The sequence below is a fragment of the Pyricularia pennisetigena genome, chromosome 3, assembly GCF_004337985.1.
Source record: "Pyricularia pennisetigena strain Br36 chromosome 3, whole genome shotgun sequence".
Taxonomy (NCBI): domain Eukaryota; kingdom Fungi; phylum Ascomycota; class Sordariomycetes; order Magnaporthales; family Pyriculariaceae; genus Pyricularia; species Pyricularia pennisetigena.
The window spans coordinates 6,441,407-6,464,714 of record NC_043742.1 but is presented as its reverse complement, the minus strand read 5'-3'; the positions used below and the strand labels follow the sequence as shown (position 1 = coordinate 6,464,714).

Here is a 23,308-nt window from a genome sequence, read left to right as displayed (position 1 = left end):
CCCCCCACATCCGCTAGGCACTGCCACCACACCACGAAGGCTGACTCGTTTTCTGCCTCGTCTTGGTTGATCTTGTCTTGCCTGGACCCTTCTCTTCTGCCCGCGTTTTGCGTCTGGTGCAGGTTAGGTTCCAACCACAAGAATAGGCACACTAGCTCTTGCTTGCTACGCTGTGTGCGCGCGCGACTTCTCCGTCATCACCTCTGGTGAGCCAGCTCTGCACCGCGCCGAAACACACTTTACGCCCACCCGTTCCAACAACTACGGTGCGCAGCACAGCACAGCACAGCACAGCACAGCGCGGTACCCAATCGCACCTCCCACTGCCACCACATAGCTGTCACCATGGACCATTTGCAGCACCATCCGGATCCTGGGCGCGCTCGTTCGCCGTCTGCCGCCAGTACTGCCGCTGCCTTTCAACAACAACAACACCAGGAACACCCGCAGCCTCATATAAGAAGCCACTCGCCATCGCCTGCGCCTCAGTCATTCTCAAGCCCCCAACATACTGGTCTCGGGCTTGGTATCGATCACTCGCAGTCCTTCTCAGGCTTCAACCCCAATCCTAGCGACTTCCTCAACCCCCAGCCGTCTCAAACGTTCCCAAGTCAGGGCCAGCTAGACCCCTCCTCCTTCGACGCGACTCAGCCGTTTGACAGCAACCAAGGCCAGCCAGGATATTCACAAGACTTCTTGAATAATAACAACAATTTCGGCGGCTCTGACTTTTCTCTTTTCCCTCCCGCCACCACAGAACAGCTCAGCACGCCCTTATTTGTAACGGGAGACAATCAGCAGCAGCAGCAGCAGCCGCCGCCGCCCCAACTCAGCACCCCAGATCTGAACATGAGCACGTCCCAAGTCCATCATAGCCCGACACCTCCCCACCATCTGAAGCCGGATCCGCATCAACCCGGCTCCGCCCACCAGTCCCCGTCATTCAACCAGCACCAGTTCTCGTCGCCGCCTAGTCGTCACTCGCGCCATGCCTCGCTAGGTCCTGAAGCGGCTCTGCTACCAGGCCAGGTCGACTGGAGTGGTACACAGTTTCAGGGACACAGGCGCACCCCTTCAGAGTATTCGGATGTGTCGTCCGTCGCTCCATCGCCCAACCTTGTCAGCCATGATAGCTTTGATCATATCGAGCATAGCCCGATGCAACGGCCCGTCGATACGGCCGGCCTATACCAGGAGCTCCACGGCCTTGGGAACTTTAGTCTCGCCGATCCCCCGCCTTCCCACAGCCCTGATCTAAGAGGAAGGAGTCCGTCGCACAGCCCAGCAATCTCCCCGAGGATCCTGCCACAGCAGCTGCCCGACATGAACCAAGCCAACAGTAGCTTCATGCTTCAAGGCCAGAACAATGGCTTTGGCACCCCCCAGATTGCCTTGCAGTCCTCCGAGGCCTTTCCTCAACTGCCGCAACATGGCTTAGCGCAGATGTCGGCGCCCACCATCAATATCGATTATGCGCCGACCAATCTGAGGAACTTTGAGGGCAGGCCGATGATGGATTCCGATGCGCTGACTCCGCCCGATAGAGGTTAGTATTTATCCTTGTTTGTTTAGCTGTGTTGGCGTGGGCAATCATCCACTGCGCGACGAGAATGGATCGATGCTAAACATGAACTTGTACATTAGGACGCGTCAGAAACCGCCCACGTGCTGTCACGGATCCTTATGCCAATGGAAGTACCGTCCCTATTCCGCGACCTTTGAGCACAGCCAGCTTGTCTCCCAGCCCAGGTTTGTCTTCAAGAGACTCGTCGCGCTCCTTGTCGCCACTGGATCGCTCGATACCACCAAATAAGAGGCGCCAATCCACCTCGGCGGTGCCCAACAACGTCATGGCCCTACGTCTGGCGGACCCTGAATTCGCCGCTCAAGGCAGTGGAGACGGTACTGCGGCGGGCGGCGGGCCGAAGCGGGTCCAGAAACACCCAGCAACATTTCAATGCTCACTGTGTCCGAAGCGGTTCACCAGAGCGTACAACCTCAGGAGCCATCTGCGCACCCATACTGACGAGAGGCCATTCGTATGTACGGTCTGCGGTAAGGCGTTTGCTCGGCAGCACGATCGGAAAAGGCACGAAGGTTTGCATTCGGGAGAGAAGAAATTTGTCTGCAAGGGCGACCTCAAAGCCGGTGGTCAATGGGGTTGTGGAAGGAGATTTGCCCGTGCCGATGCGCTGGGTAGACATTTCAGGTCCGAGGCAGGCCGCATTTGCATCAAGCCATTGCTGGACGAGGAGATCATGGAACGGCAAAGAATCTGGCAGGAGCAGCGCATGCAGGCGGCGCAACACCAGCAGCACATGATGATGCCGCCTCCAGGAATCGACCCCAACACCGGATATCCCGTCGATGCTGCTGGTAATTACTCATTACCGGCCGCGATTTTGGCACAGTATCCTGCCCTTGCCCAGATGAACTGGGGAACGCCCGGTGGCGGCATTGACGGCGGATCGGGCATCGAGGATGAAATTTCGGGCCGCAGTAGCTTTGATGCCAGCGACTACGATGATGCCGACGATGGCGGTTATGTCTCTGGACCCGGGACTGGGTTCGGCCAAGGCGGCATGAACGAGGGTTTTGGCGAGATGGGGTACGCGAGTGACTACGGTGGTCGCTAGTCTTGATGACAATTTGATATGAAATGCCTGGGTTGCTCATACATTTGATGAACGGCAGGATTGTTCTATTTCACGACTATCTTGATGTCAACAGTTCATGGATGGCCACTTTACGTTTGGATAACGATGTTTGATGTTTTAGCATTGTGGAGCTCTAGGCCATTCCTGGTTGCGAATTCCCGGAGATGGCTCGAGGACCACTTGTGATGGTTCCACGGATCTGCGTTTACTCATTCTTTTTTTTTTTTGTTTAAGCTTTGTTTTGGGTGGTTTGCCCTGGCGGAGCACGATAACCTTGATGGTTCTGTTTATGTACTTTTGCGGGGTTCGGATTCCATTTACCTCTTATACCTTTTATCGGGGTCGTCCTGCTGGTTTCATTTATTTTTCTTTATAGACGGCATATCTTGGATGCCACAGAGATACCAATCCTGTTCAAGCTATCGCTGCAAACGAATACTACCTGATTGTGAGATACTGCGTTTTGGTACTAATCGGCAACACCGGATTCGACAAGGCACCTTATCAATCTGATGTTTGCTGTCGAATATCCGGTATGGTTTGGGTCGCATTCATTCCTCGGCAAAACGGACATAGTTTATGTGAAGGTAAAGATCAAAGACTATATGAATACTTGCACGGAGATAGTGTCAAGTCCGAACGTTTACATTTACCAATAAAATTCGCAAGCCCAAAGCAGAAAACCATGGCTTACATGGAGTTCAGTTGGTTTGGCCGATGAAGAAGTTGTGGATTTTAAACATTACAAATACGGACCCAACGATCCGGAAATGTTTGGTGTACCACAATATCATGCGGATGGATTGCCTCGATTTCAAGCCCAGAATATTACAAGGCAGACGTTTTGTAGTACATAGTATCTTATACACGAATGGCTAAGCAGTAGTTGATTGGCTATATACCCATCCATATACATAGTAAGTAGTAGTAGTAGCAGGACTACTTTGGTCTCAGTGCTCAGACTAGCAGTAGACCCCCGTGCATTCGCAGGGTGGACCGAGCGCTCCATGTACCTTTCAGCCACATGGCTTTTTGGCCAATCAAACTGGCCAAAAAGATCGCGCTCGTTCTATGATCTTTGAATGGACCCACAGGTACATTCAAAGCCACAATTGAGCGTGGCTCAATTGTGGACCCCTGGGCTTCAGGGGCGAGCCCTGAGACTAATGTCACCCACTGTAGAACGAAAGCAATTGTTTGGCCAATCTAATTGGCCGAAAAACCATATAGTAAAAACCATATGGTAAAAGGTATATTGAACGCTCGGTCCATCCCTGCAATGGAGGGTGGTTAAGTCTGAGCATTGAGACTATGATCAGCTCATTCCAAAGCTTTCCACAATTATGATGGCACCATCGGTGATCTCAAGTAATAACTGAAATAGTTAAATAGACCTGTTTTTTTCTCTTTTTCTTCTTCTCAAGAGCCAGTTCCCTCCTATCTCATGTTCCCCCTAGTCCTGAAGAGAGCGTTCAACGCAAAAGGAAAAGGAGCGTCAAAGTCAACATACCACAAAAAAAAAAAAAAAAAAAAGAAAGAAAAAAATGTCCACCCCATCTACGATGCGAGCGCTCATCAAAACCGGGCCGGGCAAGGTCGAGGTGCAAACAGTGCCGACGCCCAAGCTCCGGGACGGTTTCATACTGGTCAAGACGACTGTGGTTGCGCTGTAAGTGACTTTTTTTGTGGGGACTGTCGACAAAAGAGATATTTTGTGTGACCTCCTTAGAAAAATGTGTATTTATTGTTGCTGAAAAGGGCCAGAGAGCTGACTTTGAGAGTTGTGTGAACGGCATAGGAATCCCACCGACGGTTATGCCGTCTTCGACGATGAAACCGCGAAGCCCGGGAGCCAATTGGGGTGCGACTTTGCCGGCGTTGTTGCCCAGGCTGGCGACAACAGCAGGTTCAAGACCGGTGATAGGATTGCTGCTTGGGTTCATGGAGGGTGGGTTGATTTTCCCTTGTCCTCTTTTTTCTTCTTCCTATTCTTGGCGTTCTTGTGGATGCAGAAAGTTCCAGTATGGTGACTGACATATTGTGTTGGTTTGCGGCTTGATAGAAATACTACCAATAAAGAAGAAGGTGCGTTTGCAGAGTACGTACTCGCCAAGGAAGGGATCTGTTGCAAGATCCCAGACAATTTGACGGACGAAGAGGCTGCGACGTTGAGTGTTGGCGTCTCGACTGTGGTAGGTTTAAAACAAGTTATATCCTTTTTGAGGTTGGTTGTTCCTTTGACCCTTCGACATGAAGGCTGATTCAAATCTCAAAACACCATTAGGGCCAAGGTCTTTACCAAGCCCTCGGCCTGCCATTCCCCAACGACGCCGAGGCCGTAGCAGCTCAGGCCGGCACCCCGATCCTCATCTACGGCGGCAGCACGGCTACGGGCGTGCTGGGAATCCAGTACGCCAAGCTCTCGGGCCTGAAGGTGCTGGCGACGGCGTCGCCACACAACCACGAGTACCTCAAGTCGCTCGGGGCCGACGAGGTGTACGACCACACGTCGCCGACCTGGGTGGACGAGGTGCGCAAGTCGACGGGCGGCCGGCTGCGGCTGTGCTGGGACTGCATATCACGCGACGGGACCCCGGAGGCGTGCGCGCGGGCGCTGGACAGCGACGAGCCCGGCGCAAAGTACCGCAACCTGCTGCCGGTGGAGGATGAGGTCATCAAGGGCGTCAATCCGGCCGTCGACGGGCCCGGCTTTACCTTGGGGTACACGGTATTTGGAGTGGACACGCACAAGCTGGGCCAGGATTACCCGGCGTCCAAGGAGGATTATGAGTTTGGCAAGTCCTTTTGGAAGCTGAGCGAGGACCTGCTCGCCCAGGGCAAGATCAAGCCCGTTCGCCAGGAGGCTGATCGGGGAGGCAAGGGTTTGGAGAATGTGTTTGTGGGGATCCAGGCTGTGAAGGAATGGAAGGTTAGTGGTGCCAAGCTGGTGTACCACGTCGCTTGAAAGTGGGGGGTTCTTTTTTTGGAATGGTGATATATTGAGTCTGAAGGCTGGAATGGGCGTTGTTGGGAAAATGCAACAAGAATGAATAACACAACTCCAGAAATACACGAGATCCCTGGTTAGACTTCTAGTTACAAATGCTATTACAGACATGAATGCCCACAGAGATCAAAGTAACAGAGTGATAATACATAAAGCATGTGCTTCTCTCCATCGAGAATCCCAGAAACTCCAGAACCCCTTGCGACGCCTCAATCAAGACTAACAATACTCAGGCACTAGCCCAACATGCTAGTGCAGATGCACTCTTTGGCAAGCCAAATCAGAGGAAATAAAACCAAACAAAATACTAAAACAGAAAGGGGAAAAAAAAGCTTCACATGCCGGGGAGAGCGTCCCGCTTCTCCCTTTTCCTGTGCATGTCTGCGAGGAGGCCCACGATGCCCTTGAGGTTCTCACGATGCGAGGTCTCAAAGTTCTTTGCGACGAACCGCTTGAAAATGGCACTGCACTCAATCACGGCAGTCTCGTGCAGCTCGTACGCGGGACCGCCCGAACCACCAACGGCACCAGGAGCAGGACCAGCCTTCCGCGGCTCATAGACGCTCCAGATGCGCACACCACCGGGGGCGTCGGCGCGGCACCTGACGCCGCCGTCGAAGCTCTGAAAGACGGCCGGGACGGTGATGTCCTTGTGCACGCCCGGCAGGATGGGGATGCGGTCCGACACCTCGTACGACTCGAGCTTGCGGCCGTCGGCGCGGAAGAAGGGGTCGTCGACCACCTCGTCGACCGAGAGCGGGCGCCGCTTGAAGCCCTTTTGGAACGGGTGCGGCTTCATCAGAGGCTCGTACGACGTGTGGAGGGCAGCCAGTACGGCAGACGGTGGGAGGTCTGGTGGGAGAGGGTATGAGACCTCTATTGTCATCTGGGCGACCATTGTGCTTTTTTTTTCTTCTCGATGGTGTGTTGTTAGGGGAGACACGTGATTCTAGTGCGTTACGCAGCAGGGTCACGTGGTTGGAATCCCCCTTTTTTTCGTCTGGTATTTTTGAGTTGAATGATGGTTCAAAAGTTGGACAGCTTGTTGAAAAGTTGACACAGCAGCAAGTGTTTCGTCGCTGGCGATTCAATTCAATCTTCAATATTCAAGCTCCTGGTCGAGAAAAGTATCGAGAGAACCAAAACTCGAAAGCGATCACAAACGGTGGTGCTGTAGGCAGGCACTCTGACACACAGACTAAACCCCCAAGTGCGCGTCTCGTCTGATGTGGTAACGTTGATGGCGGAGTTTGGAGATGCCGAGATGCTGCACGTTATCGGCGATAGGATGACAATTCAAAAAGAAAGGCAACAAGAGAAGAACTTTTGATGGCGGTGAAGAAGGCGCGATTGCAACCCGTGTATTATTTTCTTTGTGAAAATCATTGGTGCTGTTGCATGGTTATCTACTCACTGGATCTTTAGTGCATCATTTTTTTTTTTTTTTTAGACAATGCTGACAAGGCGCGGATGACATTGAGGCGCTGCCCACTTGACGGTGGAAGGAGGAGGTGTCATGAAACGTGAATTGGGTCATCAGGGGCAAGCCAAACCACAAAAAAGATCATAATTCCGATAGGATTTCCGGCAGCCATATCAAATTTCAAGTTGGATCTGATGGCTGGCTTTAGAATTGAAAGTCGCAAATATACGGAGTACGATAGAAGAATACGACGAGCATTTCCATAGGGCCATCATCTCGGGTGCTGTACCTTGTTCGCTTCAATTCAACCCTGGCAAGCCACAGCAATAGCACTAAGTAGCATTGCCCAGAATCCTACCGTCAGCAAAGAGGCTGCTTTTTTATTCTTACCTTTAGCCCCTTTGCTGACTGACGGCCCCGTCTGTTAATAACAGCAATCCAATCTGCACGTGGTAAAATAATGCCGGGACCTGTGTTACACATGGAATTCACAACCAACACCGTTTCCAGACTTACCTAACCGCGCAGCTCACACATCCTGCCGAGCACATGTGGACATGTAAAGGAATTTGGGATCAGGCCGATGCGAACGCCACATAAGAGACCGGCCGACCGTTCAACGGCGCAACCCGATTTGTGCGGTTGCCCGGATCGGACGAGTTCACCCAAAAAAAAAAAAAAAGATCGCAGCCCAGAGCGCCAGCGCCGCGTGCACAGTCGCACGGCTGTTCAAGGAGACACACGGACATCGAAGGACAGTGCTGTGATGTGACCCTGGCTCAGCCTGCCCTTACCACGCGTGCGCTTTGTCGCAGGCACAGCCGAATCGATGGTCCTGCATCATACCACGCGTAAAATCAATTAAAACTAAAAGGGTGTACCAGAGAGTCTCGCCCAAGGAGCGGTCAAGCCCGCCGCTTCTGTGACTTACATGCTGCCATGCCAGGCAACTCGGGAGGCATCGGGTTGAAGGAGTCCCACAAGGCGGACAGGGTACATTTCGGGGAGGCTGGAGAGGATTTGCAAAGAATTAATATGAGCCAATGCGATGAGGCCTGATTGTGGTTTTTGACAACACATCAAAGCATGGCAGGGAATTTTTTTTTTTTTTTTTTTTTTTTTTTCTCTCTCCGTCTCACTATTTTGTTTTCGTCCCTCCGGCCATAGCTTCCCGTCAGCTAGAGATGGTGTTTTGCCTTGTGTGTGCATGACGACGTTCTGGCGGTGAAGGAGCACTTGGGCGGGGCACTGTTCCCAGCCACTGGTCGACCCAATATTCTTCTTTCTTTTTCGAGATTTGTTTTTGCTTCAAAGCTTTATTCTAATTTATGCTACCTGCAAGCTTGCTTTCTTGTTCCTTTTCTTTTTCGAAAAGGGCTCTGAAGAAATCGATTGAGGTTCTAGGCAGATTTTACGGAGTATTCCGCAAGGGCCCTGATCCTCCTGTCAAGGCCGCCGCCACATCTTTGGCTTTAAGGACTGAGCGCAACTGGCCCTGACCTTGAAAGGCATACCCGGTTATCGGATGGAACCAAATTCAATCAAATCCAAGCCAATCAGATCTGATCTGAACAGGCTTCCAGATATTGGGCATCATTCGGGCTGGAGACCACTAACTCCTCCCCACTCATCTGGCCACCTACCAAATAAAAAGAACACCGAACCCAGCCAGTTACAGTTAACATTAAACGTCTTTCACTTGTCAGCGCGTGGAGGGTTCTGGAAGTCCAGGCCCGCCGGACCCAATACTACCTAGTTTTAGCTACGGAGTAGATATGTGGTACTGTTACTGTGTGGCATGTATATGTAGGTTATCCAAAGACCCTGACCTGGGCCTGGACTGGACATGCAGCTTCCTGCTGCTGACTTGCGTGCGCAACATGCATCTCTCGCCCGTTGCTGCTGTTACTGCCTCCGAGATGAGGCTGCATATCCGCCACGAGTCCCTGACTTGGCAGCTGTGCCTTTATGGCATAGACACGTAGATACAATGCATGGTGCATGGGATTTGCCCAGGGCCACAATGTATAGCTACCTTACCTCTACTGGTGACAAGGGGTCTAATTTCGACCGCACCTAGAACTTGGCCAATAACCCTCGGAATACCAGCCATAGGTGGAACAAAGTGCGACTTGTGGAGTTAGTGCTGCTGGTTGTTGCCCAAAAATACATACGAGTTACGTATATATGGTGCAATCCTGTAAAACTATCATAACAACAAAATCCACGCCACGGGCATGACCCAGTAATGTAAACAAAAAAAACTACCCCTAGAGCTTTTCCAAAATTGACTATGCGACTTACTCGATTTGCCGGGTTCATGACGGCCAAGCTAACGCGCGCCACTGACGATCGATGGGGCGCCGGGCAATCCATGGCAACATGGTCGATCCGGTTGTCTCTTCACCTTCCCGTCCATGTCACAGCTAACCCCCAACAGCACCAATTTCGGGTGCTGACCGCCTCTCGACCAGTCCGCCAGCTGGATAAGGGTTGAGCAGGGTGATTGATACACGAGAAATTCTGCTGGTCAATAAACTAGCCAAACCCTGCGGGAATGGAGGGGTTTAGGTCGTTAGGGTTCAAGAAAAGTTCCAAAAAAAGGCGGCCCCAGTTCTAGCGTTTCATGTTTTTGACAGGACAGAAAAAAAAAAGAAAAAAACAAAAACAAAAAACAAACGTCGGATGAACGCCTCGAGAAATGGGATGTCATCTAAAAAGACAGGTCACTCCGCCAACCTCCCATCAGACGAAATCCTATTAACTATTACCTATGTGAATGCAAGGTAATCCGGCTTTTGCATCTCGTCCCACTTGCCAGACGCCACCCAACCTGTTGTTCGGGGTGACAAGAGTAAAGAGAGAGAGAAAGGCGAGGGAGCCAGGTGGATACTTGCGGATAGACACAGGAATTAGTGAGTAGTGAGGGGCAGTCCCTCATGTGCTTGGGGGGCTGAATTTCTTCTGCATTGGCTTGGCTAAACCGGGGTTGATCGGGGGAGAGAAGACGCCAAGGGACCAGTTGCTTTTTTGGTGTCGTTCAAGTCCGTAAATAATTAAGTTTTATTTTATTTTTGTTCAAGTTGCTGCATTGCGAGTGCTAGCATAAAAATTTCCTATTATGGACGAATCTCGGTTAAAACAATCAAAAAGGTTGATTCCTTAACTCAAGTCTGCCGACAATCCAAGCCGTATTCAGTTTGGATGAACTAAAGAAGTTCGGAGGATTTGCCGAAATGGAAGCTGGAGATCACCAGGTTTCCCCGTAGCTGTTACCCACCTTGCCGCTGGAACGTTTTTACATCAAAAGACATCGCAAAATGGGTACAATAATAAAAAAGGGAAGGCGGGCAGCTACCACACACACACCCTTATCCCTGTCAAAGCGGTCGACTGGCGGGCATTTTCGGGACCAATGACGCTGGCGCCCAGCCATCCATCCATTTTGCCTCTTTTTTTATTCTCCCACCTGTCAATGCAACATGCACATGATCGTTGTTACCCCCTCTCCTCTTCCAGTTAAACGTGCAAAGTCCCGTTCCCATCCCCTGGGACACGGTCACGACTCATAAGAAAAGCATTTGAGCAGGGTGGTGAAGAGAGAGAAAGAGAGAAAAAAAAAAAAAAAAAGGGCACACCGGGGGTGACACAGAACCTTCGATTCCAGGCCACACTCGTTTAGGAGTGCTGCGTAAAGCGGTGGTCATTCCCTCCCACGCGCGACCACGACCCGCTCCCTTTCTTCTATTGAAAGAAGGGAAATATTTGGGATGTACGTTTTGGATTTCCTGTGTTCTAGCTAATCACCGATTTGCAGGCGCGGGACGGAACATCCGTTCCTTGTCCGACTTTCATATCTCACCTGCCCAGCTCACCTCACCTACCTTGGTTACCTGTTTAGCTGGGCTCCTGCAGATGGTGACGAACCATTGGCAAGATCGGCTCACACAACAAACAACCCAAGGGAAGAAGAAGCATTCCCTACACGAATCTCCTCCGGTGCCACATACCAGAAAGAACATCAAGTGATAAGCCCACCAAGCGACCGCTCCTGCATCCCGGAGGGGAAGGGAAGGGGAAGGGGATGTTGTGTCACACTACACCGGTACCGCCACCAATCCTATTCGTTCACGGCCCATAAGCTCTTTTACGGTCTGCAACCCAGCACGCCAGCACTATTGGCTCCTTTTGCGCAAGCCACCATTCTCACCTTCAAATCAGATTGCACAGAGGAGGGAAACAAGAAAAAAAAATTCTTAAAAAGTCCTGGGGGGCGGGAGTTAACAGAATCGTATAACAGAATAGCAAACATCCAGCTTTGCGACACCTACCCACACGGCTCGACACACCCCGATTTCGTCCACGGTCGCAAGACCGCTTGTTGTTTTACGTTTCCTTTTTGTACACGATACCCACGCGACCAATTCCACGGCCAGCGGGGCTTTCTGCGACGCCATCTCGCAGCGCTTGCGACCTGCACGTTTTGTAATTACTGCTTTCTTCCACCACGAACTCCACAGACTCTCCCTGGTCTTTTTGAGTTGCGAAACCCCGCAGAGCGCTAGCGTCCATGTGTTTTACGCCCGCACAACCGCAAACCACCGCCACCGTGAAAGCCTTGAACTTCCAGGATGGCCACGGCAGAGGTTCTGTTCTCTACGTCCGCCGGCTGGACAGGAGACGTCGCAGATGGCTGGCCGTCGATATGGCTTGGGACGAGGACGATTGGATCGGCTGAACGCCATGCGCAGCGGACTAGAGATGACCTGCTCCGGAGACTAAGATGGATTGCTCAAGCGTGGACTAGTGAAAGGGTAAGTTCTCGATATGGAACTTCTCGCCCCTTTGTTGGTGCACGGTCCAGAACCCCTGAGTACTGCATAGTATACTGCAGCACGAAGTGTGGCAGAGAACTTTGATTCAAAAGTTGCATCTAGCTATCAACTTCCCTGGAGGTGAAGTAGGTAAATTTATTGACGACTGAGCTCTGGGTGCAGGAACAAAGGCGACATCTCACGGCGCAGAAAAAGTCCTCATTTGTGTCCCTGATCACACCAGACATCAGCCCAAAATGGTCGCACAGATTGGCGCAGGCTGGTGTCATATCCCGTGACCCCAACTCGGATGACGAAATTTTACCCGGTCCCCTGACGGATCTTACAGAAACCGACCAGTCTGTTACTATACGCCTGTCAGACTCGGCACACCTTGACTCAGTACCTAGTCCAAATGGTCAACCTCCGTCTCGGAGGGGTCGGGACAGAGACATGTTTGCCGATCCGAGCTCAACTGTTGACATTGATTTCTCGTCTCCACAAGGGGTCAGGGAAGTTGCCAAGAAGAAGAAAAAGGCACCCGCGGCGCCCGCGCCGACCAACAACGACAACGACAAGAAGGATGATCCAGCCGACGGTGGCGGCGGCGACGACAAGAACAACGAAAACGCGGACTCCGGCGCTGGCGGCGGTGACGCAGGCAACGGTGGAGACGACAAAAAGGATGACAAGAAAGACGACAACGGTGGTGATGATGACGCTTGGGGAGACTTCGGAACCATGGGTGGCAAGAAGAAGAAGGGTAAGAAGGGCGCGGCCACCGAGGAAAAGGAGGAACCCCCGGCTTCCTCAACATTTGACGCCTTCCAAGAAATCAAACTGGACGAGGGACCCAATCTAGACCTTAGCTTTGGTTCAAAATCGAATGATAAAGCAGCACCAAGTTTTGGGGCGTGGGGATCTAGTTGGAGTACAGGGGGAGCAGCCACATCTTGGAACTTTGGAGCAACCAAAACTAACACGCCTGCAGAAGAAGAGAAAAAGGAAGAGGATAATCCTTGGAGCCTCAATCGCCCAAAACCTAAAAAAAAGGGGACGACTGGATTCTCCTTTGGCGACATTGGTGAAGCGGAAGAAGTTACCGAGCCCAAGAAGGAGGAGCCCGCGGCCAGCGATGACTGGGGTGGCTGGGGCACTGCCTCCAAGAAAAAAGGTAAAAAGACTGACCCCGAGCCCGAACCGCCAAAGCCCGCCGATCCCCCACCAGAGGATATATGGGGCACCGATTTGAAGAAGGACAAGAAGAAGAAGAAGGATGTGGTAGAAGAGGCCAAGGAAGAGCCTTCCAAAGAACAAGAACCTCCGCCACCGCCAGTGGAGGACATCTGGGGCGTTGCGGGATCCAAGAAGGACACCAAGAAGAAGAAAGGCAAGACTTCTATCTGGGATGAGCCGCCCAAGGATCCGGAACCGGAGCCCGCCAAAGAGCCGGATCCGGAGCCGGAACCGGAGAAGAAAGAGGAGGAGAGCGGCTGGGGTGTTTGGGGAGCAGCAGCAACCACCAAGAAGGACAAGAAGAAAAAGAAGGGTGCAGTTGAGGAGCCAAAGGTTGAAGAGCCACCGCCACCGCCACCGCCGCCAGCACCAGAGCCCGAACCCGCTCCTGTAGAGGAAGCTTGGGGATGGGGCACTACAACAACGACCAAGAAGAAGAAGAAGGGCAAAAATGCTGTTGGAGAATTACCCCCTCCACCTACAGAGCCAGAGCCTGTCAATGACCCCGAACCCGAGCCAGAACCAGAGAAGAAGGCCGAGGAAGACATATGGGGCTTGTCCACTTCCAAAAAGGACAAGAAAAAGAAGAAGGGTACCGTTGAAGAGGTGCCCGAGACGTCCCCGGAGGAGAAGCCGGCCGAGGATGAAAAGAAGGACGATTTCGATTTTGGATTTACGGCAACGAGCTCCAAAAAGGACAAGGACAAGAAAAAGAAGACCAAGACCTCGATCTGGGATGAGCCGGCCAAGGATCCAGAGCCCGAGCCCGAGCCCGCAAAACCCGCTGAGCCCGAGAAGAAGGAAGAAGACGACTTTTGGGCCTCGATCGGAGGCACCGGCAAAAAGGACAAGAAAAAGAAGAGCAAAACCACCGAAGAGCCCACACCAGAACCAGAACCCGAGCCCGAGCCCGAAAAGAAGACCGACGATTTCGATTTCGGTTGGGGCGCGGCGACAACCAAGAAGGATAAGAAGAAGAAGAGCAAGACCACGGACCCTGACCCCGAACCCAAGCCCGAGCCAGAGAAAAAGGAGGAAGAGGACGATTTTTGGGCCTCGATCGGTACGGACAAGAAGGACAAGGACAAGAAGAAAAAGAAGGGAGACGATGCCTTGATCGACTTGGAGCCCCCCAAAGAGGAGAAGAAGGAAGAAAAGGACGACCTCTGGACTTCTTTTGGCACGAGCAAGAAAGATAAGGATAAAGACAAGAAAAAGAAAGACCAAGAAGAGTCTTCTGTCAAGCCGGACGCCATCGAGGAGCCTTCTGATGACATTTGGGGCATCTCATCATCCAAGAAGAAGAAGGACAAGTCGAGCAGCAAAAACGTCCCCGTCGAGGTCGTCGGTGATACGGACATCGCCTCAGTTCAGCCCGATTCGATCGAAGAGGCCAAGGATGATGGCGGCTGGTTTGGCACCTCGACCAAATCCAAGGACAAAGACAAAGACAAGGAGAAGGAGAAGAAGAAGGAGAAGGAGCCCAAACTGAGCAAGAAAGAGCAGGAGAAATTGGACAAGGAGAAGGAGAAGGAGCGCAAAAAGGCAGAGAAGGCCGAGAAGGAAAGGGCGAAACAAGAAGCCGAGGAAGCTGCTCGTGCCGAGGAGGAGGCTGCGCGGGCTGCCGAAGAGGCTGCAGCCCGCGAAGCGGAGGAGGCGGCACAAGCTGCCAAAGAAGCCGAAGAGGCCGCTGCCCGCGAGGCTGAGGAAGCGGCCAAGGCTGCTAAGGAGGCCGAAGAGGCTGAGATTCTCAAGGAAGAGGCTGAGCTCAAAGCGCTGCAAGCTAAGAAGGACAAAGGCAGGCCCAAGATGACCAAAAAGGACACAGATCGATACAATCTGCTCAAGTCCAAGGCGGACATACGCAACGAAGCCGCGGCTAATAAAGAGGCCGAGGAAGCCGCAGCCCGCGAGGCTGAAGAGGCCGCTGCACGCGAGGCCGAAGAGGCTGCTGCACGGGAGGCTGAGGAGGCGGCGGCACAGGCTGCCAAGCAGGCCGAAGAGGACGCTGCACGTGAGGCTGAGGAAGCTGCGAAGGCTGCTAAGGAGGCAGAGGAGGCTGCGCAGGCTGCTAAAGAGGCCGAGGAGGCTGCTGCACGCGAGGCTGAGGAACAAGCTCAGCGCGAACGCGAAGAGGCCGAGGCGAAAAAGAAGTCCAAATCATCGTCCAAAGACAAGGAAAAGAGCTCATCCAAATCCAAATCCAAAGACAAGGATGCTAAGAGCAGCAGCAAGGATAAGGATAAGGAAAAAAAGAGCAAGGACAAGGATAAGGACAAGGAAAAGGACAAGGACCAGGATGACTTTGACAAGGAACTCGAAAAGGATCTGCTCAATCTTACCCCGGAAAATGTGGAGGAACTCTTAAATGAAGAACCCCCCGCAGAGGTGGAAAAGCCCAAGGAGGCGCCAGCGTCGGACGCGTTCAGCTTTTGGGGTGCATCCAAAAAAGGCGCCAAGTCAGCCGCTGCTGAAATTAAAAAGGCTGAGTCATCAAAGATCCCAGAAGATGCCACGGATGGCTTGGGCGACAACAGCGCAGATGTGTCATCAGGCAAGGCTACGAAGAGCAGCAAGAAAGTTGGATCCAAGGTAGCGGACCGCCTGAAGGCTTTTCAAGCCTCCACAACACCACCGCCCGAGGAGGAGGAAGTTATCCCGGACCCAGGCCCGCCGCCCCCACCCCCACCGCCAGCCGAACCGCCCGTTGAAGAAGGCAAAAAGAAGAAGAAGTCTAAAAAATCAGCTGCAGTTATACCTGAAGTTGTTGAAGTTGTGCCCGAAGTTGTACCTGAAGTTGTACCTGAAGTCGCGCCTGAAGCTGCTCCTGAAGTTGAAGTCCTCGAAGAGCCTACTCCACCTCGCAGAAAAGTCAGATCACATCTGCCGGGCAGTTTCCCGCTCGACGACGACGACGAAATCGTTGAGATTATCGATATGTCTCCCGAAAAGAAGTCCTCCAAGAAGTCCAAGTCGCGATCCAAGTCAGGCTCCGTCTCGGTGCCCCCTGCAGCTCCTCCACCTCCCCCGCCGCCGCCTGCTGTTCCTGATGCGCCACCCCCTGTTCCTGATGCGCCGCCCTCTCTCGAAGAGGAAAAGCCGTCGAAGAAAGAGCGTGCCAAGATCAGTCGCGAGGGGTCATCTTCCTGGGGAATGTGGAACGCCGCTCCACGCAAAGAGGAAAAGCGTCCATCGCGATCGGAGCGTAAGGAGTCTGGGTCCTCGTCTAAAACTCGGGATGAAAAACCAGAGCGCATCAAGGAGGCGCCGGCCAAGGCACGGGTAGCCAGTGTACTAGCGAGTACGCCACCCTTGTCGCGATCGGCTTCGACCCGTGAGAAGAAGAGCTCCAGCCGTTCATCGCGCCGCAGTGCCGAAGTGAACCACGGGCTCGTGTCGCCGCCCCCTGAGGAAGCGCCAGAAACGAACGACAAGGCTGCCAGGATATTGGGTATCAAGTCTTCGGGGAGTCGGCGCAACAAGACGCGATCGGCACCGCCAGAGGACGATGACATTGTCATGGTTGGGGCATTGGACGCCGGTCCGGAAAAGCCATCGCGTCGCAGATCCAAGGTAGATACCGAGAGAATACAACGTCGAAAAAGGAAACAGGGACAATCCACTGACTCAGCGCAGCGTGAACAGGCCCCCGAGGATGAAGACATGGCCATGGTCGACAATCCTGAAGCCGCAACGCCACTGAAGCGATCAAACTCGAGCGCCAAGAAAGGTCTTGCAGGTTTGTTTGGAGGCATCCTCTCCACACCGCGGTCCGAAGCTCGCCCCGATGGTCGACCGGAGCTCCGTCGCCGGGGCACGTACATGACAACCGATGATGAGGGGATGCACGGTGGACCTTCTGGGGCTGCCACGGAGACAGAAGAGGCAAGACGGGCGGCTCGGCGTGCTCGGCGCGCAGAGCGAGGAGTTGACCCACGCCATGCTGAGGAAGCGAGAGCCGAGAAAGACGAAGCCCGTCGGGAGCGTAGACGAAAGCACGAGGGCGAAAATGCGGAAGCGAGGCGGCAAGAGGAGAGAGAGGCAAGGCGCGCGGAGCGTAGGGCGCAGCGGGCAAGGGAGGAGGCGGATCGGGCGGCCGCCGAGGAGCAGCAGCAGAAAGACGCGGAAAGGGCCGAGAGGCGACGAATGCGGAGAGAGCGCGAACGCCAAGCGGCGGCTGCTGCATCTGCACCGGAGGACGGGCATCCCGAGCCTCGACCTGAGCGGCGCCGCCGTGGGCATGAGAGTGAACGGGAAGATGACGAGGAGCGGCGGCGTCGCAGAGAGGCGCGGCGGGCGGCTAGGGAGGCCGAGGCCGCCGCGGGTGGAAAGTCAAGCGGTCGACGGCATCGTGGCGAGAATCCGTACCCACGCGAAGCGGACCGTCGCAAGGACGGGTGGCCGCACTCGGGAACGTCGTCGTGGGTCAAGGACCACTCTGACGCACCACCACCGCCCGAGGGCGAGGATGAAGACGCACGGCGAGAGGCGCGGCGGGCAGCCCGTCGACGAAGCAAGTACGGCGGCAGCGGGGGTGGTGACGATATCGACGGCGCGGCGGCCGAGGACGATCATCGCAGGCGTCGTCGGCACCGGGACGAGGCGCGACGGGCGCCAACGGCTGGTGGATCGGACGGGAGCGACGAGCGCAGGCAGAGTCGACGGAACTCGGTGTTTGGGGACTCTGCCCCGGCGGCAAGGAGCAGCTGGTGGAAGAAGCTAACTGGGTCTTAGGCGTGATTTTGAGCGAGCGTCGTTTCATGTTTGTTTGGATTTTATGTTGCGAGTTTGTCACCAGTAGATAGAGGTGTAAGCTTTTGGATACTCCCTTGGGCGAACAATCAATACCCACTCATGTAGCTTCAATATTAGGTATACACTTTTTTTTTGACTATGGAAATTTGCCTTGTCGACTGGCATGAGCAGCGATGAGAAGATGGCCAACAGCGCATTGATCACCAAGTGACGCAAATACTACGCAGCAAGCGGGGACATAATTTAACGAACTCGGAATTGAGGCGGAAACACTAGTCTAGCACAAATCGCCAAACTGGCCTACCAACTCAGCATTGTTAACAAACCATGGCTTTTACCTACCTATATGGGATGATGGGATGTAAAAAAACAAAACAAAGAATAATCTTTGCCGTCGACTGATTGATCGAGCCGTGGCTTTTTTTATATATAGTTATGATTTATCATCACCATTTAAAATCGTTATTTTCAGGAGTAGTCTGGAGTTCGTCTTGTTTTTTGAGCCCCGCTTGGCAGGTCACAAAAACACAGACTGACTAACACTGGCCAGGCCAAGGCTCTCGACAGCGGTCTAGACGCATACCCGGATATGTTTTGTGAGATGTCAGCGCCGAGCCGGGCCTGGCTTCGTCATCGACTTGGCTGCGGGACTAGACGAGACAGCCAAGAGAGAGGGGGGGAAGTATTTTGCTTCGAATAGCCCTACCACATGATGGTCGGTATCCAAAACAGGCAGGTTGGGGGTCAAGACAAGAAAAGGGCTGTGCAAAACTATCACCACGTATAACAACACTACAATACGACATTATATACTTTCGTAATTGATAATATCAGCCTCATGAGGCTCTTTGTTGTTCTTGGAATTGCTGGGAAGATGCCGGTTTTGGTTCATTTGGAACCTGCCAGATAAGGCTACGCGTATCAATAAAAAAAAATACCAGGGTATATAGTTATATAGTGTCTTTTTTTTTTTTTTTTTTTTTTTTTTTTACTTATGATTTTATTTGGAACAAGGTTTTTATTATTATTATTTTAAGCCCCTCCCTATTGTTGGCCGGTGCACATGAGCATGGTTTCTGCCTGTTTGGGGGGATTTCGGGAACGTAGAAAACCGCTATTGTGGGTTTTTTTTCTAGGTGCAAGGATTTTCGGGTTGAAAGAGATAGTGTTTTCCTATTAGAAACATGTCATACAAATAAAAAAAAAAAAAGAAAGCCTGGCAATGGTGGATGATTTGTACTCTGTAATTCGCCGGAGCCCAGGCCATGCGTCCCCACCCTTCCTGCGTCGGTAACCCAAGTCGGCAACAGGCCAAGTACCGCCACAGCAGGTTGACCCCTGGCTCGAATCCCGGCAACTGGCCAGAGATCCATTCTTGGCGGCTCTGCGTTGGCTGTTGGTAATTGGGTACGACGTTAGAAATGGGCAAGGCCTGTCTGCTTGCACGTTAGGCTGGTCACGAGGATCTACCTTGGTCCCTCTGGATCCGTTCTGTAGATTGTCCAGATCAGTGCCCCGTACCTCGGTCTGGAAAAGAGTAAAGGATGGGTCCACGGCCTCCGGGGCGGATTTACCTATCTATCTGGCCTGATATCGTTTAAAGTATGGGGGAAATGACTAGGAGAATATAGTCTTGGCAATTGGTTTTTTAAGTGGCAGTTATCTCTATCTAGACTACCGCTAGTTATCTTGCCGAGTTGTTACAGAACAAAACAACACAAGACAACAAGTTGCGCTCTGTATCTTTTTTTTTTCTCTCCTGAGAAAATAAATCTTCACCTCGGTTGGGTTTTCCCACGTACCTGGTTCCACCATTGCCTCAGCCTCGAATAGTGGACTGTGCATTTTTTTTTTTTTTTGTTCAGGGAACCATGGAAGCGATAACACAAAAAAAAAGAGTTTATTTTGGACATGCATGGTGTAAATTCAAACGCGAGAAAATGTAAGACAAGGGATGGATGGACGGGATTGATGAGATGGCATCCAACTCCTCCAAAGTTGGCGGGCGAATCCCAAAAAAGACTGCCAGCCGAACCTAGCCTGAACTGTCGACCGAACTTTTTTTTTTTTTTTTTTTTTTCTTCTTCTTTTTTTCTCTTTCTGACCATCCGACCTACCACTACTGTTAAACGCACATTAGTGTACATAAAATAACATACTGCGTAGTAGTGCTGCGGAACGATGGCTTGCAGGTCAGTGCAGGCACTTTTGACTGCGGTGCGGTTCCGCTAGGGTTATCCCTGCTTGCTTTCCGTCTATCAAACTCGGAACTGGGGCGCCCAGGCCACAAAGTAGTATTCAGTGCCGACCAGACGGCGAGGGAGCCCAGATCTCGTGGCTGTGGCTCCGGATTTAGTACGCTTAGGGGAAACTTGAGCGGGTCGTGCACGAGGTGAAAAGACGCCAAGCCCGAAAAAAAACAAATGTTATCAGGGCTTCCCAGAACGCCCACGTCCGTTTCTGTTCCCTGAACTCTCTTTCAGAGGTGGGGGTTCCCCTGTTTCTGCTGCCAACTGCAACCGTACTCCGTCCGCTTGATAAACGAAAATGGGGCGAAATAGATACCCGACACGAAGGGCCTCTTGCATTGATGGTACAGTACATACCACAACACAGTGAGTACCAAGCGCGCGGGGTATAACGTAATAGCAAGGTGAACCCCAGACTGGCTATTGGGAAGGGAGCTAGGACTTTCTTTTCTTTCGCTTGGCTTCCTGGTTCCAGAGCCACCGTCCCCGGATGATTGGCGAGTCAGCGACATTTTATTAATATTACTCGCTCACAAGGAGATTGCGAAAGCTCCTTTCGTTATCAGCTCTGATGAGGTAACTCTACATAAAAGCCCAGATGCCCCAGCCCTTCCGAGGTTGATTGAGCGTCTCCTTGTCTGCTACCTTGGTTGGTTTTCATGCCACTTTCTGCGAGGGCAGCTCCTTTTTTTTTTTTTTTTTGATACCATCCTCGTCTTCGCAGCCTTGGTTACCAAACAATCGACTGCAAAGAGAACTAGGTCATCCGGACGAAAAGGAAAAAAAAAATTAAAAGGACCATGGCTGCGTCGGTAGATATCGAGAAGCAGCAAGGTGCTGATCTCGACGTCAGCTCGTCCAACGAGCGTGGCTCCGTCGAGGCCAATAACACCACCAACAACAACAGCAACGACAATGCCGAACTCAAGCGCGACATGAAGCCGAGGCACGTCATGATGTTCTCCATTGCGTGCGCCATCGGCACCGGTCTCGTCATCGGCTCCGGAACCGGTCTGGCTAGGGGAGGACCCGGCTCCATGCTCATCGCCTACATGATGATCGGAGCAGCCGTCTTCTTCGTCATGACGGCACTGGGAGAGATGGCTGCTTTCGTTCCCATGAACAAGGGTTTCGGAGGTTATGCCAGTCGAATGGTTGATCCGGCTTTTGGGTACGTGTGGTTGCGGCTTGGACTGCCCCTGGTTGAAACGAAATGGGTGCCGGAATCAGAGGTGCTAACAGGTTGCGCTTTCTTGTGCTCATCAGTTACGCGACTGGCTGGAATTACTTTTTCAAGTATATCGTGGCCACCCCGACCAACTTGACCGCTGCCGGACTTGTCATTCGCTACTGGAGGCCTGACTTGAACGTTGGTATCTGGATTGCCGTTTTCGGTGTCTGCATCATTGCCATCAACGTACGTGTCACTCTTTTATATATATACCTGCAAACATAAAACCTTTCAAAACAGTCAAAAGACTAACGCGCGTTTTTTTTATTCTTTCAGGTCCTCAACGTCAAGTATTTCGGAGAATTCGAGTTCTGGATGGCCAGCGCCAAGGTGAGCTAACCCCGAGTCCCGAGCGTCTTGGCTAAAGCTTAGCTTGTCTTCCCACTAACAAAAAAAAAAAAAAAACTCTCGGCAGGTCATCGTCATGATTGTCATGATCTTTTCATGCTTTGTCATTGCGTGCGGCGGTGGTCCCAACCGCGATGCAACCGGCTTCCGCTACTGGAACGACCCCGGCGCATTCAAGGCGTATCTCTTCGAGGGCGACCTGGGTCGTTTTGTTGGTTTCTGGGCGTGTCTGATCCAGGCTGTCTTCGCTTATACGGGCACTGAGGTTGTGGGCATGGTGAGTAACTTTTCGACCGCAGAACCATCAGCCGCTGGGGCTGCTTGCTGACATTGTTCCAAATTATAGACTTTCGGAGAGGTCAAGAACCCGCGCAAGAACATTCCCATTGCCGTCAAGCAGACCTTTTGGCGTATTTTCTGCTTCTACATTCTGGGCATATTGTAAGCTGAACCCTGACTATCCCACGGGATATGAGCAACGGTTGACTGACAAGTTTTTGTTTTGCGTTTCTAGATTCCTGGGCATGACTGTTCCTAGTAACAGCGACCAGCTTCTCGGCGCCCTCAAGAAGGGAACTTCTGGTGACGCGTCGCCTTTCGTCGTCGCCATGAACCTTGCCGGCGTTGCCCGCTTCGGTGACGTGATCAACGGCTCGCTTCTGATCTTTGTAAGCCGCAACTACACATTTTTGGCGTGAATATCGTCGGCGTGTTGGGAAGAATACAAGTACTTACTAATCTCGACAACTTGGGTGTTTTAGACCCTGAGTGCCGCCTGCACCGACATTTACTGCTCTTCCCGATCCCTCTACGGCCTTGCCCGTGATGGTCAGGCCCCCGCCATTTTTGGCAAAACCATTACAAGCGGAGCTCCCATCTACGCCGTCGGCCTTTCTTCCATGTTTGTGGCTCTCGGCTTCATGAATGTGGCACAGAGCGCAGCCACGGTCTTCACGTACCTCACGAGCGTGCTCACCATCTTTGCCTTGTTGAACTGTGAGTTTATAATCTTGGTCTTGTTCCTCTTGTTCCTGTTGCTAACCTTTGCAAACTACCCCAGGGATCGCCATCCTCATCTCCCACCTCCGGTTCCGCGCCGCCATCAAGGCCCAGGGCATCACGCTCGCGGACCTCCCCTACGTCGGCTTCCTGCAGCCGTACGGCACCTACTACTCGCTCTTCATCTCGTTCCTCGTCGTCATATTCAACGGCTATGACGCCTTTGTCCCCGTCTTCAAGGTGGACACGTTTATCACAAAGTACATTGGCACGTTGCTTTTCCTGCTCAACATTGCGTTTTGGAAGTTTTACAAGAAGACAAAGTTCTGGGACCCGTCCGAGGTCGACCTGGTCACCGGCCGCAGGCAGGCACACGAGGCGGAGGACGTAAACGACAAGCAGTGGAACGAAGGCTTTTGGAAGAAGACGGTCAACAAGTTCAAGAGGAAGTAGGGTTGTTGGCTGTTAATTGTTAATGCACTCATGTCTTGTAATTGGACATGAAAATAAAGTTATATAGACATGACACGAAATAAAGCGATCTGACTATTTTTTTTTTTTTCTCTCTTTCATTTGACAGGTCGGTTGC

General features: G+C 52.4%; 6 protein-coding genes across 6 annotated transcripts; 5 read left to right on the top strand and 1 right to left on the bottom strand.

Moving 5' to 3' along the window:
• Positions 1-345: 345 nt before the first annotated feature.
• Positions 346-2,636, top strand: PpBr36_03503 (uncharacterized protein; the record flags this gene model as incomplete). Its single annotated transcript, XM_029890675.1, has 2 exons — positions 346-1,546; positions 1,645-2,636. The coding sequence occupies 2 exons, from the start codon at positions 346-348 to the stop codon at positions 2,634-2,636; spliced, it is 2,193 nt and encodes a 730-aa protein (XP_029752851.1).
• A 1,565-nt stretch (positions 2,637-4,201) lies between these two features.
• PpBr36_03502 (uncharacterized protein) lies at positions 4,202-5,622 on the top strand (the record flags this gene model as incomplete). Its single annotated transcript, XM_029890674.1, has 4 exons — positions 4,202-4,326; positions 4,456-4,605; positions 4,720-4,849; positions 4,942-5,622. The coding sequence occupies 4 exons, from the start codon at positions 4,202-4,204 to the stop codon at positions 5,620-5,622; spliced, it is 1,086 nt and encodes a 361-aa protein (XP_029753495.1).
• Positions 5,623-5,703: 81 nt separating this feature from the next.
• On the top strand, positions 5,704-6,535 carry PpBr36_03501 (uncharacterized protein; the record flags this gene model as incomplete). The annotated part of the gene is made up of 2 exons (XM_029890673.1): positions 5,704-5,740; positions 5,997-6,535. 2 exons carry the CDS (start codon positions 5,704-5,706, stop codon positions 6,533-6,535), a joined length of 576 nt encoding a protein of 191 aa, XP_029752853.1.
• Positions 5,999-6,562, bottom strand: PpBr36_03500 (uncharacterized protein; the record flags this gene model as incomplete). The annotated part of the gene is made up of 1 exon (XM_029890672.1): positions 5,999-6,562. The coding sequence occupies one exon, from the start codon at positions 6,560-6,562 to the stop codon at positions 5,999-6,001; it is 564 nt and encodes a 187-aa protein (XP_029752852.1).
• Positions 6,563-11,718: 5,156 nt separating this feature from the next.
• PpBr36_03499 (uncharacterized protein) lies at positions 11,719-17,871 on the top strand (the record flags this gene model as incomplete). Its single annotated transcript, XM_029890671.1, has 2 exons — positions 11,719-11,901; positions 12,085-17,871. 2 exons carry the CDS (start codon positions 11,719-11,721, stop codon positions 17,869-17,871), a joined length of 5,970 nt encoding a protein of 1,989 aa, XP_029753855.1.
• Positions 17,872-20,941: 3,070 nt separating this feature from the next.
• Positions 20,942-23,172, top strand: PpBr36_03498 (uncharacterized protein; the record flags this gene model as incomplete). Its single annotated transcript, XM_029890670.1, has 8 exons — positions 20,942-21,312; positions 21,408-21,558; positions 21,649-21,702; positions 21,788-21,997; positions 22,067-22,161; positions 22,235-22,388; positions 22,482-22,716; positions 22,781-23,172. The coding sequence occupies 8 exons, from the start codon at positions 20,942-20,944 to the stop codon at positions 23,170-23,172; spliced, it is 1,662 nt and encodes a 553-aa protein (XP_029753854.1).
• Between the last annotated feature and the right edge of the window lie 136 nt (positions 23,173-23,308).